The sequence below is a fragment of the Bufo gargarizans genome, chromosome 11, assembly GCF_014858855.1.
Source record: "Bufo gargarizans isolate SCDJY-AF-19 chromosome 11, ASM1485885v1, whole genome shotgun sequence".
Taxonomy (NCBI): Eukaryota; Metazoa; Chordata; class Amphibia; order Anura; family Bufonidae; genus Bufo; species Bufo gargarizans.
In genome coordinates, this window is record NC_058090.1 from 90,611,515 (window position 1) to 90,624,927 (window position 13,413).

General features: G+C 41.5%; 1 protein-coding gene across 2 annotated transcripts; it reads right to left on the reverse strand.

Moving 5' to 3' along the window:
* Positions 1–2,931: 2,931 nt before the first annotated feature.
* LOC122922043 lies at positions 2,932–13,131 on the reverse strand. 2 transcript variants are annotated; one of them, XM_044272471.1, is made up of 6 exons: positions 13,012–13,131; positions 12,000–12,326; positions 9,781–10,080; positions 4,865–5,044; positions 4,271–4,305; positions 2,932–3,423 (listed from the first exon to the last, which is right to left on the reverse strand). In XM_044272471.1, the coding sequence occupies exons 1-6, from the start codon at positions 13,052–13,054 to the stop codon at positions 3,397–3,399; spliced, it is 912 nt and encodes a 303-aa protein (XP_044128406.1). In that variant the 5' UTR covers positions 13,055–13,131; the 3' UTR covers positions 2,932–3,396. The 2 variants fall into 2 exon arrangements, with proteins under 2 accessions (XP_044128406.1, XP_044128405.1); XM_044272470.1 differs by having other exon boundaries at positions 12,000–12,346; positions 13,012–13,115.
* Between the last annotated feature and the right edge of the window lie 282 nt (positions 13,132–13,413).

Below are 13,413 nucleotides of genomic sequence, written 5' to 3' on the forward strand. Positions count from 1 at the left end.
ACCGAGCTTCTTACTTCCTTCTAACATTTGCAGCAGCCATTTTAGAAAAAATTGGATTTGTTACCAGAAATCGCAAGGAAATGCTTGAAATTCGGATCGAATTCCACTTTGTCAACACTAGTCACAACACTTAGGGGGTCATTTATCAAATTGGTGTAGAAATGGCTTAGTTGCCTATAGCAACCGGTCAGACTCCACCTTTCCTTGTAGACAGCTCCTTTAGAAAATGATAAATGACTCCTTTAATCTCTTTCCCTTTTTGCTTTTTATCGACAGGTCGCGTTGGTAGAAGTGTCCTATAAGACTGTGTGTCATGCCTATGACTATAGTATTTCTACACCCTTTCTCCTAGTATACATGTCCCTGCTCTACCATTATTATGTCCGCACTGCACTGCCTCCTCCCCATTTATCACTAATGCTAAGCTAGCTATTCTTAATACCTAATACTGGACCTACAGGTCCTGCTTTCTCTGTTAGGCTAGGTCTACACAATGACAATAAGTGGCGCGCAAGATAGGGCACAACTACACTGCAACATTTGTCGCACCACAATTTTTATAATGTTAGTCTACGGTGTCGCACTGCTACATGCGACATGCTGCGACTGCGACACGACAGTCGCAAAAAAAACCATTCAAGATGTTGCAGTGTAGTTGTGCCCTATGTGTCGCGTGATACATCTCGTCGTGTAGACCTAGCCTTAGAGAGAGTTAAATTTGTACTTTAATTGACAGCAGACTTGTTATACCAGAAAGTGGTTCACGTAAAACTGTCCGTCATCATCTCACTCAATGCTTACATCATCCTATTGTACCTGTTCTATTAATTATATCATTAGATTTAGTTTAGTAATGTCTTTGTTTTATAAATTAATCTTATGGATGGACTGTTCAGTGATGGCAATGTCACGGGAAGGGAAGGTAGAAGGAAGTGCACCCCCTAGACTGCAACCCTCAACCCTGTCCCTGCCTACTGGCACCACCCGCCCTAGGTGACGGGGTGAAACTGGGCGATGGTCCCTAACCTCCGTAAGTGCCGGGTAGGGGAGGAAGGAACAGAGAGGGTAGCGGTCAGCTAGGCAGAGAACGGTATGCGAGATGCAGGCAAGGAAGTGGACAAGAGAGAGGTAACCTGTGAAGGAGAAGGCAAAGGCGGGTCAGCTAGCCAAGGTCAGTCCGGGAGGTCACGTCAATACAAGGGAAGAGGCAGGTGGCAAATCCGAGAACGAGCCGAGGTCAGAATCCGAGATGTAGCGTCAAAACCAAGGGAGTAGGCAAAGGGAGGTCAGGAAACGGTCAAGGTCAAATTCCAGAGGTCAATCAATAGAGTAGCTAACAATACACACAGCCTAAGAGACTAAAATCACAGGCAACCTGTAGCCAGCAGGCCACCTGTATTTATAGTAGGGAGTGAGGGTCATGTGATGTGGCCAGCGTCACATGACCGACAGACAGACAAGTCGAGCACCGAGTGATCAGCTCGGCGCTCAAGGCAGACCTAGGAGCAGGGAGCCTCCCAGGGAACGAGGCCAAACACAGATCCTCGCTCCCGAAGCTAAGCAGCAGGTTCACGTGCAGTAAATTGGTCTAAGAAGAGATGTGTATCATGAGGTGAACGTCTTATTAGATTTAACTTTAACAATGCCAGAATGAATAAAAAAGTGGCAATGTACAGTACAAAGAAATGAATACAATAAATAAAATATCATTATTATTATTTTATTCATAATCTTTACAAATTTATCAGTCATTTAATAGAATATGCAAAAAAGCAAATAACTTCTAGTATTCATTCTAATGTTAAAGAGATTAGACAAATGTAACATAAAGGATCTCTCTGCATTCCGGCATCGCCGTCCAGCCCCATTCACTATAATGAGGACCAGCAGCGATCCGGCTGCAACCCGGCAAATATGCCGAGAAGCGACAAATACCGCTGCGTGCATCTATTCTGATCAGCTCATTGCCCCACTACAACAATGAACATGGGGTTACCTGGTCATTTAGTTACATGCTTAGGTAGCATAAAAAATAAAAGACGGAAGTCATACTCACCTCTCTGTATCCCACGTCGCTCCTGTTCCAGTCCTCTTTTGTCGCTGCTTCCTGATGCTTCTCGACACACAGGGAATGCCCGCTAAGTTAATCACTGGCCTCAGTGGTGACCTGTGGCTTTGCAACAAATCAAATTTTCCCTAAAATTCGGATCGAAGTCCACTTCGGATACTTCAATTCGCTGAACACTTAGGGCCCATTCAGGTGGCCGTACTGCTTTGCGGATAAGCAAAACATGGATACGGGCCACGTGCGTTCCACAATTTGCGGCCCACACATGGTCGCAACCATAATAGAAAATGCCTATTCTTGTCCCCGAACAAGAAAAGAACAAGCTTTTCAGCAGAGCCGCAGAACGGAACCACATGGTGTGCTGTCCGCGAACAAGAAAAGGACAAGCTTTTCAGCGGAGCCGCAGAACGGAACCACGTGGTGTGCTGTCCGCATCTTTTGCGGCCCCATTGAAAGGAGTGGGCCCGCACCCGTTCTGCAAAATTGCGGAACTGACTCATTCATACGGCCGTCTGAATGAGCCCTAACTGTAAGGGCTCATGCACACGACCATATGTATTTTGCAGTCCGCAAAAAATGGTTCAGAAAAAAAAATACGGATGATGTCCGTGTGCATCCCGTATTTGGCGGAACAGAACAGCTGGCCCCTAATAGAACAGTCCTATCCTTGTCCGTAATGCGAACAATAAGAGGACATGTTCTATTTTTTTGCGGAACAGAAATACAGAAATGGAATGCACACCGGAGTACCTTCCTTTTTTTTGCAGACCCATTGAAATTAGCGGTTCCGTATACGGTCCGCAAAAAAAACCTAAACGGACACTGAAAGAAAATACGTTTGTGTGTATGAGCCCTTAATTTGTTTTTTGACTTAAAAGGGTTTTCCTGTTGATAACCTATCTTGAGGATAGGTCATCAATATCAGATCGGCGGGGGTCCGACACCCGGAACCCCCCCCGCCGATAAGTCGTATGAAGGGAAGGCGCGTGCAGTGCATTTGCCGTCTCCCGTTGCTCTTCCTGTCCACTGCTGCTGTGTATGCTCTTTGCCATAGACAGAAGCGGTGAACAGGAAGAGAGACGGGAGATGGCACATAGCTGATTGCCGGGGGTGCTGGGTGTCGGACTCCTGCTGATCCGATATTAATGACCTATCCTCCAGATAGGTCATCAATAGTAAAAAATAATATTTCAGTGAAGGTCTGAAAATGTGTTTGTTTTTAGGCTACTTGGAGCTTTACACACACAAAATTATGCTAAAGAATCCTTTAAATGCAGGCAAAGCGTGAACAAGTCGGCCACAACACAGTAGAGTCTTGGAATGATGGATCATGACTTTACTGCAGCGTAAGTAACCTGAAAAATCATAGAAAATATTATTAATAATGATAATTATTATTATATAAGCAGTTACATTTACAACAATGTATGACAAAGAGGTTGAAGGGGATTTGGGCTGTGATTCTCAAACGGTGTAGCCCTAGCTCATCCCCATTAGACATCCATGGTACAAAACTTCGATTTGGCTGCTTCGTCGGATTTCACAAAGAAATTCGCTTTGTGACGAATGACTTCATCACAAATCGTATTTCTTTGTAAGTAGTGGGGCGCAGTGATGGGGAACGGCGATTGCGCCGTCCCCTGTCATTGTACCCCTCAGATGCCGCATTCATCGACGATCGCGGCATCTGAGAAATAAAATTAGGGCTTTCAGGGGTTAATTGGTTAAAAATAATAATAATATTCAGCTTATCCATTTGAGTGCTAAGAGGTCGCCACGGCCATCTTGATTGAAGATCCCACATAGAATATTACATGGTGCATGATGACATCATCACGCTGGCCGGCGTAGTGACATCATACGTGACCACACATGAGATTTCACGCAGGATCTTCAATCAAGATCGACGCGGCGGCCTCTTCGAGCTCAAATGGATGAGCTGAGTAGGATTATTTTTCTTTTTTACTGTCAATGATTCATTACCACGAAGCATGAGGAAATTCGGCTTCACTGCGAATAGATTTTTCCCTTAAAGTCTACTTCGGATACTTTGATTCGCTCAACACTATAATACTGGTGTCTTCTGATGTAAAGAGGGGACTTTCAGTCCCCTCCATAACCTGGGCTTGTGTAGGACCCTCTTCTGATATGATTTGAGTATCTAATACTTTACTGTATGGCCTAATACATTCTTATACTTACCGACTCATCTTCAGGACGAAATCTCACACGACGTTCTAAAAACAATTTTTTTTAAATGATTAGGATATAATATATGGTAACCAAAAATGTCCATACATTCCACTGATACAAGGACTGTGGCATAAATAGTGAGGGAATGTGACATATCTATAATGGGCACTGCTAGATGGGGATAACATGGTCATTATTGGTATAGTTGGAACCGTGTCAGTAACTGACAGAGTACTGACTAGCGTACCTAAGGGGACTATTTGTTCCACAGATCAGATAAAGTTGTGAACCTCTACTTTTAGATCAACCCAACAAGTTCTCAGTAATTTATTTTTAAGGAACATAAAGGTAGAGAAATGCAGAAATGAAGACTGAGGACAGTGGTTTAACAAGGGTCATCTGCTTTTTACAACGGACCCAACACCAATAAGTTGACCATAGGGTGTCCCACTGATGGAACCCCAAAAATCAGCTGTAATCTATGGAGGAACCTGGTAACAAGTGTTTAATTTACCTGCAGAGCAACTACAGGAAAAGTGAAGCATTACACAGTTCACGGTAAAATTATGAGACTGGAGTCTCAATTGAAAGACATTTATCTACCTAAAGGTTCTCTGCGTTCTTCTTCAGAAGGCATACCCTTGTGAGTGTTTGAACAATGGGTATCTTTAGACAAATCTTTTCGTCTGATGGCCAGGATAATCAGATGTGCAAGGAGGATAGCGATGATGATGGGTAAACCCACATACAGAACAATGTAGCAGTCGCTGATGGACCTCTCACCTGGAACAAAAGAATGGAAAACATTGAGACAATCTTTCACTGCTCAATTTAATGGACTGGACCTTTAGACGACTCTTTAATATTACATTCTTGGTGGTCCTCAAAGACTAGTAAATGGACATTACAGTATGTTTTGCATTGCAATTGCTGTTTCACCAGCTTTTCTAAAGTTTACTCCCAACTGGGACCATCATTTTGTGTTTAGGTCCATGATTCAGAAATTTCATAACATCTTCCTAAAGGTCAGAACTAGAGATGAGCGAATTTCTCAAAAATTCAATTAGGCCGATTCGCCAAATTTTTAGAAAAAATGTGGTTCGATACGAATTTATTTGCGGTGAATCGCGTTAAAAAATGGCTATTTCCTGGCTGCAGAGAGCCTTTATAGTGGTGTAGAACGCTGTTCCGCTATAACACGCATTGGGAGTCTGCTGTGGTAGTGAAACAATACTGTGAGTCAGTATGACATGCAGATGACAGACATCGCTCTTAGAATCACTGCACACTACACTTATTACTCAATTATACGCTTATAAAAGTATTTCCCCCCGACAGAGTGGAGAGGGTGTCAGCAGTAAGTCTGTGTTGACGTCACTTATTATTTTGCCCTTCCTCTGATCCATCAGAACAATAACCCACAAAAAACAGATCCTGTCTGTGGTGCATACGCCTTCACTCGGTCAGCATTTGGTCAGTAATCCATCAGTATTTCTAAAGCCAAAAAAAACAGGAGTGGATCCAAAACAGAGATGACACGTGAATGGAATATTTGCAAGTCTTTTGTGTTTTGTACCCACTCCTGCTTTTGGTTACCAAATCATAAGCCAATTCTGATGCAAAATAGGGACCACATCATGCAGGCCTTACAGCTGTTACATAGACAGGATCCGTTGTGTGTCTCATTTTTCCTTCCTTCTGACAGATTAGAAGAAAGGTCAAATAAATAATGATGCCAGGCCGAATGGCAAAATAGTGGCCCAGTCATGATGGATGATCTAGTCTGATGCATCAGGCATTGGTGGGTGGAAATCCTGGCCAATCCACGCCTGATTTATCTTGACAAAGGTCAGTCTCTCCACATTTTGGGTGGACAGGTGAGTTCTTCTTGGGGTAAATATGGCCCCCCCCCCGCCGCATTAAACACCAGCTCTGATGCCACACTACTGGCTGGGCAGGACAGCTTTTCCAGGGCAAACTCTGCCAGTAGCGGCCACAAATCCAGTTTGGCTGCCCAGTAATCCAACTGATCTTCAATGTGGGGTTGCAGGGTGCTGTTCAAGTATGCCACCACCTGCTGGTTCAGGTCCTGCTCCAGGTCTAGCTGCTGCTGCTGGTGAGTAGTTACTGCACTAGGAAGGTGAAGAAAGCTGATCATCACCCTGCCACAGCAGCCATGGCAGAGGAACGTGAGCGCAGAGAGCCCCCCCAGGTCAGACCTGCCAGAGGATGGACAATGGCGCAGATAGACAGTGGCCAACTCACTACATAGGATGTCTCTATAGTAGTTAAGTTTGTCCTCCCTCTTAGCGAGTGTAAAAAAGGCCCCCATTTTGGACCGGTAGTGAGGCTCCAACAATGTGGAGAGCCAGAAGTCATCCCTCTGCCGAATTCGTTTGTCACTGCGCAAGCAAGTGAGCATGCATCGGGCCATTTGTGCAAGTGACTTAGAGGGACTCCCTGCCTCCATCTCCACCGCATACTGCCACGGTGTGTCTGGGTCCTCTGCCTTGTCTTCCCCATCGCCCTGTAGCACCTCTGGCTGCTCCTCCTCTCCTTTCACTTGTGTAGAAAAAATTTCGCTACACATTTCTTGTGCTCCAATGTCCTCCTCCTCCTCCAGTTCAGCCCTCAAAGGGCTCATGTAGCCGTGAGATCTAGGCGTCACGTCTCCAGTCCCCTGACCAGCCAAATTTACCAGCATCTGTTCCAGGACATGAAGCAGTGGAATGACGTTGTTCATCCTGTAGTCCTGGCAACTGACAAATACCGTGGCCTCCTCAAAGGGCCTGAGCAAATGGCAGGTGTCACGCATGAGCTGCCACTGGCTGACATCACATTTACACAGGGGAGTACTCTTGGCTGGGGGTGTCTGATGTCACTTGGGACAAAGTGGATGACCGAGTCAACCATTCAAGAACCACAGGGTTGCTGGTCAAGACACGACCACTAGATGACACCAGGAGCTCGGGCCTCTTGCTGCGACTGTGCCACTAATACACGCCAAAAAGCGCTGTAATTTTTTCACTTCACCACACAAATGCTAATACTTTTTTTTGTGCCACTAATACACATAAAATGGCTTTAGAACATATAACTGCACCACTGAATGGCAAATAATATACATTTTTTTGCCACTAATACACGCCAAAAAGGGCTTTAGAACATATAAATGAACCGCTGAACGACAAATAATATATATTTTTTTGCCACTAATACACGCCAAAAAGGGTTTTAGAACATATAACTGCTCCGCTGAATGGCAAATATATTTTTTTTGGCCCCTAATACATGCCAAAAAGGGCTGTAATTTTCTAATTTCACCACACAAATGCAAATACTTTTTTTTGTGCCACTAATACACATAAAAAGGGCTTTTGAACATATAACTTCACCGCTAAACGGAAAATAATATACTTTTTTTGCCACTAATACACACCAAAAATGGCTTTAAACATGTAACTGCACCACTGAACGGCAAAAAAATATAAATTTTTTTGCCACTAATACACGTTAAAAAGGGCTTTAAACATATAACTGCACCGCTGAACGGCAAATAATATAATTTTTTTTGCCACGAATACACGCCACAAAGGGCGTTAGAACATATAACTGCACCGCTGAATGGCAAATATATATTTTTTGGCCCCTAATACACGCCAAAAAGGGCTGTCATTTTCTCACTTCACCACACAAATGCAAATACTTTTTTTGTGTGCCACTAATACACATAAAAAGGGCTTTCGAACATATAACTTCACCGCTGAACGGAAAATAATATACATTTTTTGCCACTAATACACACCAAAGAGGGCTTTAAACATATAACTGCACCGCTGAACGGCAAATAATATACATTTTTTTGCCACTAATACACGCCAAAAAGGGCTGTAGTTTTCTAACTTCACCACACAACGGCTAATACTTTTTTTTTGGGCCACTAATACATGCAAAAAAGTATACATTTTTTTGCTACTAATACACTCTAAAAATACTCTAGAAATATATAACTGCACCGTTGAACGGCAAATATATATTTTTTTGCCACTAATACACGGCAAAAAAGGCTGTAATTTTCTCACTTCACCACACAACGGCTAATAAACCTTTTTTACCACTAATACAAGCCAAAAAATGCTTTAGAACATATAACTTCACTGCACAATGACAAATAAGACATATAAATATTTCCTTGTAATAAACCCTGTTAATGGCTGTATCAAACAGCACTTGCACCCCCCCCCCCATAATAAGAACGGTTCGGTGGAATTACAGAGCTCTATAATGGCAATTTGGATCCCCGGTCAGTGCAGCAAGGTGTAATAAGAATGTTCCTATTCTACTGTGGAATGATTCCTCCCTATCCTTTCCCTACACTTCTAATGCACTTTCCCTGAACTTCTAATAAGCAAAATAAAAATGTAAAAGTTTTTTCTAACACTGTCCCTAGTGCCTGCTAATGTCTCTCCCTGCACTAAGTACACTGGAAAATGGCTAAATCCAAGATGCCTGAGGCTATTCACAGGGCTGGCTGGCTGCTGATTGGCTGCATGCACGGCATTGTGGGTGAACCCTCATTCCCAGAGTTCCTTGCTCCATGTCCTCACACATGCAGCAGCCATTTTAGGAAAAAATTTGATTTGTTACCATGAAGCGTGAGGAAATTCAGATTTGGTGCAAATCAAATTTTTCCAGAAATTCGGATCGAAACCCCACTTCGTCAACTTTGATTCGCTCATCTCTAGTCAGAACAAGAGCTCCAATCCTCTGCTTTCCTTCATACAATCATAGAATCAGGGTTGAACTCAGCCCAAGGACCACAGGACCCTCCTATGGGGTACTTTTTGTGGTCTGATCCTACAGTCGTGAGTTACTTCTTCTTCATGCAACCTATAAACAGCAGAAGCAGAGGAGAGGAAGTGAAGTAAACCTAGCCATACATATTAGATAAACATTGGCGGAACCTGGTGGGACCAGCTGATGATCTAATATGTTTGGGGGCCTCCCAACTTTCACCAAAGGTAGATGATGGAGAAAAAAGGATCAAGCAGTTTGATTTCAACATGTCTGATCTTTTTGTTCTTCAGTAGATAAGTTGCTGCCTTAGGTGATTGGCAGTGGCTTCCTCCATTCTCCCTATTGAGAATAGATGTACACTCGGCCAAGCTGACCGACAAGTACGTAATGTACGGTATGATCAGCCTAACACATAACTGTAAGATCAGATTACACAAGGTGTATGTACTGTATACTGAAGCCTGGAATCATAGAGGCAAAGATTTCTGCATATGGGCTGTAAACATTTAAGGATATTTGTGATCAAAACCTTTTTTTTTTTTACAGTTTTTAATTATTTTACTGGAATTTTTTTTGAATGCCTTTAAACAACAATCACTGCTCAGAATGGGTACAACTGATAATTTAGTGTATTAAATATACTTTACATGCGTGTCCTCACCAAAGATATCAATGGAATAGTCATAAAGTGAAATTTAGATCCCCATTGATTTTCTACTTACCTTTATTGATTTCTCTAGGGAACGTTGAGGAGATGTTTTCACCAGTGGTGGCCTCATGTATGAAACAAGTAACTGCTGTATCTTCAATAGATTCATAGACGACTAATAAGCTTTTCAAACTCCCATCTGGATCTAGAGTTGTCCAACCTTCTTGCTCTTTCCCATTTAAGGTCCATTTAATCCAACCCCACTTCTGTGTCCAGTTAAAAGCAGCACACAGTAAGACGGTGATACCCGTGTTTCTTGGATGATCTTCTACTGATTCAAGTATTGACAAGGTAGGTTCCTTTGGATAATGCTCTGAGAAAAAGATCAAATTCAGGGGCTGAAATAGAATTCATAAAAAGGCTCCAGCCGCTTTTTATTATTTTTTTTAGTTTGCTAGACCAAAGAGGTGTAACTTGAAGATCCAGAGCCCCCATTACAAAGTCTCTAACAGGGTCCCAACTATCATGTACCATTTATGACATTGGTGTCTACTTGTGAAATCAACACGCTATTATGTCCCTTAGACACAAGACCCAACTGTGATTTCTACCTATTTTACCTTATATAGCCAGTGTTGGACTGGGATACCTAGGGCCCAACAGTAAAATGTATTTTGGGGGCCCACCGTATAGATACATTCAAATATAATAAATCATCTAACAAGTTTTTTTTATATGAACATAGGCTGGTTGAGGTGCTGTACATTGAATGTATGTATGTAGTGCAGCAAGTCTACTGTATTATGTGCCTCTTGTGCAGGGGTGGGAGACTAGGGGCCCACCTTGCTCAGGGGCCCACCGGGGATTCACCTGTACCCCTGTGGGCCAGTCTGAGCCTGTATATAGCTATACCCCTAAAGATACCCCAATATTTTAAACTGATCACATGGATCACAGGCTATCATCCGAGTTAAAATTTAAGTATAGCATTCCTACGCCACAACATAATACACAGACCTCCCTTGATGCCAACATGAACATGTGGATTTGTAGCTCCGCTCATGCCACAAGTAATATCTCGTACCGCTGCTCAGCCCCATTCAAGTGAAAGTGGCGATACCAGACACATCCTACGGAAAATAGCTGAACTATTCTGGAAAAAATGTACCCAATTTTTTTGTCCTGGACAAGCCCTGAAATAAAGTTTCAAATTGGCAACTCAAGTTGTTTCAATTTCTTTACTACACAAAAAATTATTTGTCCTATGGGTAAAGAATTAATACGGGGGAAATAAAAACCAGAATTGCGGCAGACTGAAGTGCGGAGCCTCCAGAGAGTAATTATTCTTGGTCATCAAAAATGCAACTCATTAAGTCACAACTGAAAGTCAAAAAGTGAAGTCATAAAAGTATCTACGTAGATGAACATTATATTCGTGAAGTAATAACACCATAGACCCTGAGCATTTATGACAAGACTGGGATTAAACACGTCCTGAGAACGGAAATGAAATTCAGCGCTGCCGATCTAATGGTCAATTATCCGTCGTTAGTCGGCATTTGCCTTGGATAAACATGGAAAAGAACTGATCATTGTAATCTAAATTTGTTTCAGTTATTTAATGTCTATGGCTTTAGAATAAGACAGCAAGCCTTCCTTACTAGATAGATAGATAGATAGATAGATATGAGATAGATAGATATGAGAGATAGATAGATAGATAGATATGAGATAGATAGATAGATATGAGATAGATAGATATGAGATAGATAGATAGATATGAGATAGATAGATAGATATGAGATAGATAGATAGATAGATATGAGATAGATAGATAGATAGATATGAGATAGATAGATAGATAGATAGATAAGATAGATAGATATGAGATAGATAGATAGATATGAGATAGATAGATATGAGATAGATATGAGATAGATAGATAGATATGAGATAGATAGATAGATAGATATGAGATAGATAGATAGATATGAGATAGATAGATAGATATGAGATAGATAGATAGATAGATAGATAGGAGATAGATAGATAGATAGATAGATATGAGATAGATAGATATGAGATAGATAGATAGATAGATAGATATGAGATAGATAGATATGAGATAGATAGATAGATAGATAGATAGATATGAGATAGATAGATATGAGATAGATAGATATGAGATAGATATGTAGATAGATAGATAGATAGATAGATAGATAGATAGATATGAGATAGATAGATATGAGATAGATAGATAGATAGATAGATAGATAGATAGAGAGATACCTGTAACAATTAATGTGCCGGCTACATGGAAGGTTGGGTCCAGTCCTGATAGAGAACAGTAAAACACCCCAGAGTCAGATGGAAGGACATTTCTTATCTCCATGCCGAGTGCAGACATTTTTTCACAGTGGACATAATATCTACTGTTTTCTTTTGGTAGGTAACATCCCCTTGGTGGCATGGCCTGTAATCCCCCATCTTCTCTCTCTTTGTACCACTGTACATCACCGGAACTTTTACTAATGTTACATGAAATGTTGATGTTCTTTCCTTCTTCTACAAAGTGGACACGGGACAAATCTGGAATATTTCCATCTGTAATTATACCTGGTGGAAAAACACAAGACCTGGATTATTGTAAGACAGACCAAGTGTCATGAGGGTCACAGAAGTTAGACGTAATAAAGTTATTACCAATGAACCTTCCCCTGGTGCTAATCAGAACATCGGATCACACCAGGAGCCCTAATCCATCTTTATGGTCAAATACAAGTCCTCTCTGTGTCTTCTCCTGTGATCGGGAAATGGTTACATGGAAAATGGTTCAACGGGACTTAGTGCCTGTAAGACCACACACCACACATCACCGAGGTGGTGAGAAACCAACCCCTGTGATCTCTATTATCTATCTATCTATCTATCTCCTATCTATCTATCTATCTATCTATCTCCTATCTATCTATCTATCTATCTATCTATCTCCTATCTATCTATCTATCTCCTATCTATCTATCTATCTATCTATCTATCTCATATCTATCTATCTATCTATCTATCTATCTCCTATCTATCTATCTCATATCTATCTATCTATCTATCTATCTATCTATCTATCTATCTCATATCTATCTGTATCTAAATCCATTGAGACACTAGACATGTATTCACTTTTAGAATATATACATGACCTATATGTGAGCCCAGAGAAAAGCCGGGTAGTAGTCGCTATCACATCATCACTGTTCATTTACCTATTCAGATAAAGGAGATTAAATTAATTGAGACGACTTACCTGAAATATAAGTAAAAAAGGCAAGAACAAGCCAGAAGTTCATGTCTCCTCATGTGATAGCAGCAGCTTATGTTAAGAAGTGCACACACCATGCATTTGGCTTCCTGTCCCCTCGGCAGGAGGAAACTAAAAAAGTGTAAATGAGGTACAGTGTGTAATACCAGTACATAGTGAGGGGAAGGTCAGTGATGGGTGTGGACTACAAGGTGACGGTGTCCATTTTGAGAGACTATTTCCCCAATTTTGATCACATATTGTATTAATAACCTTTATGTAAAGATTCTATGTATTTTTAATAAATAAAAATGGGTGGATGATTTTCAGACTATAGTCTTTATATGCTAGTCAAGGTCCACAGTCTTGGATTTCCTCTCTGTCTGGAGTGTTAGCATGGCAGAGTGT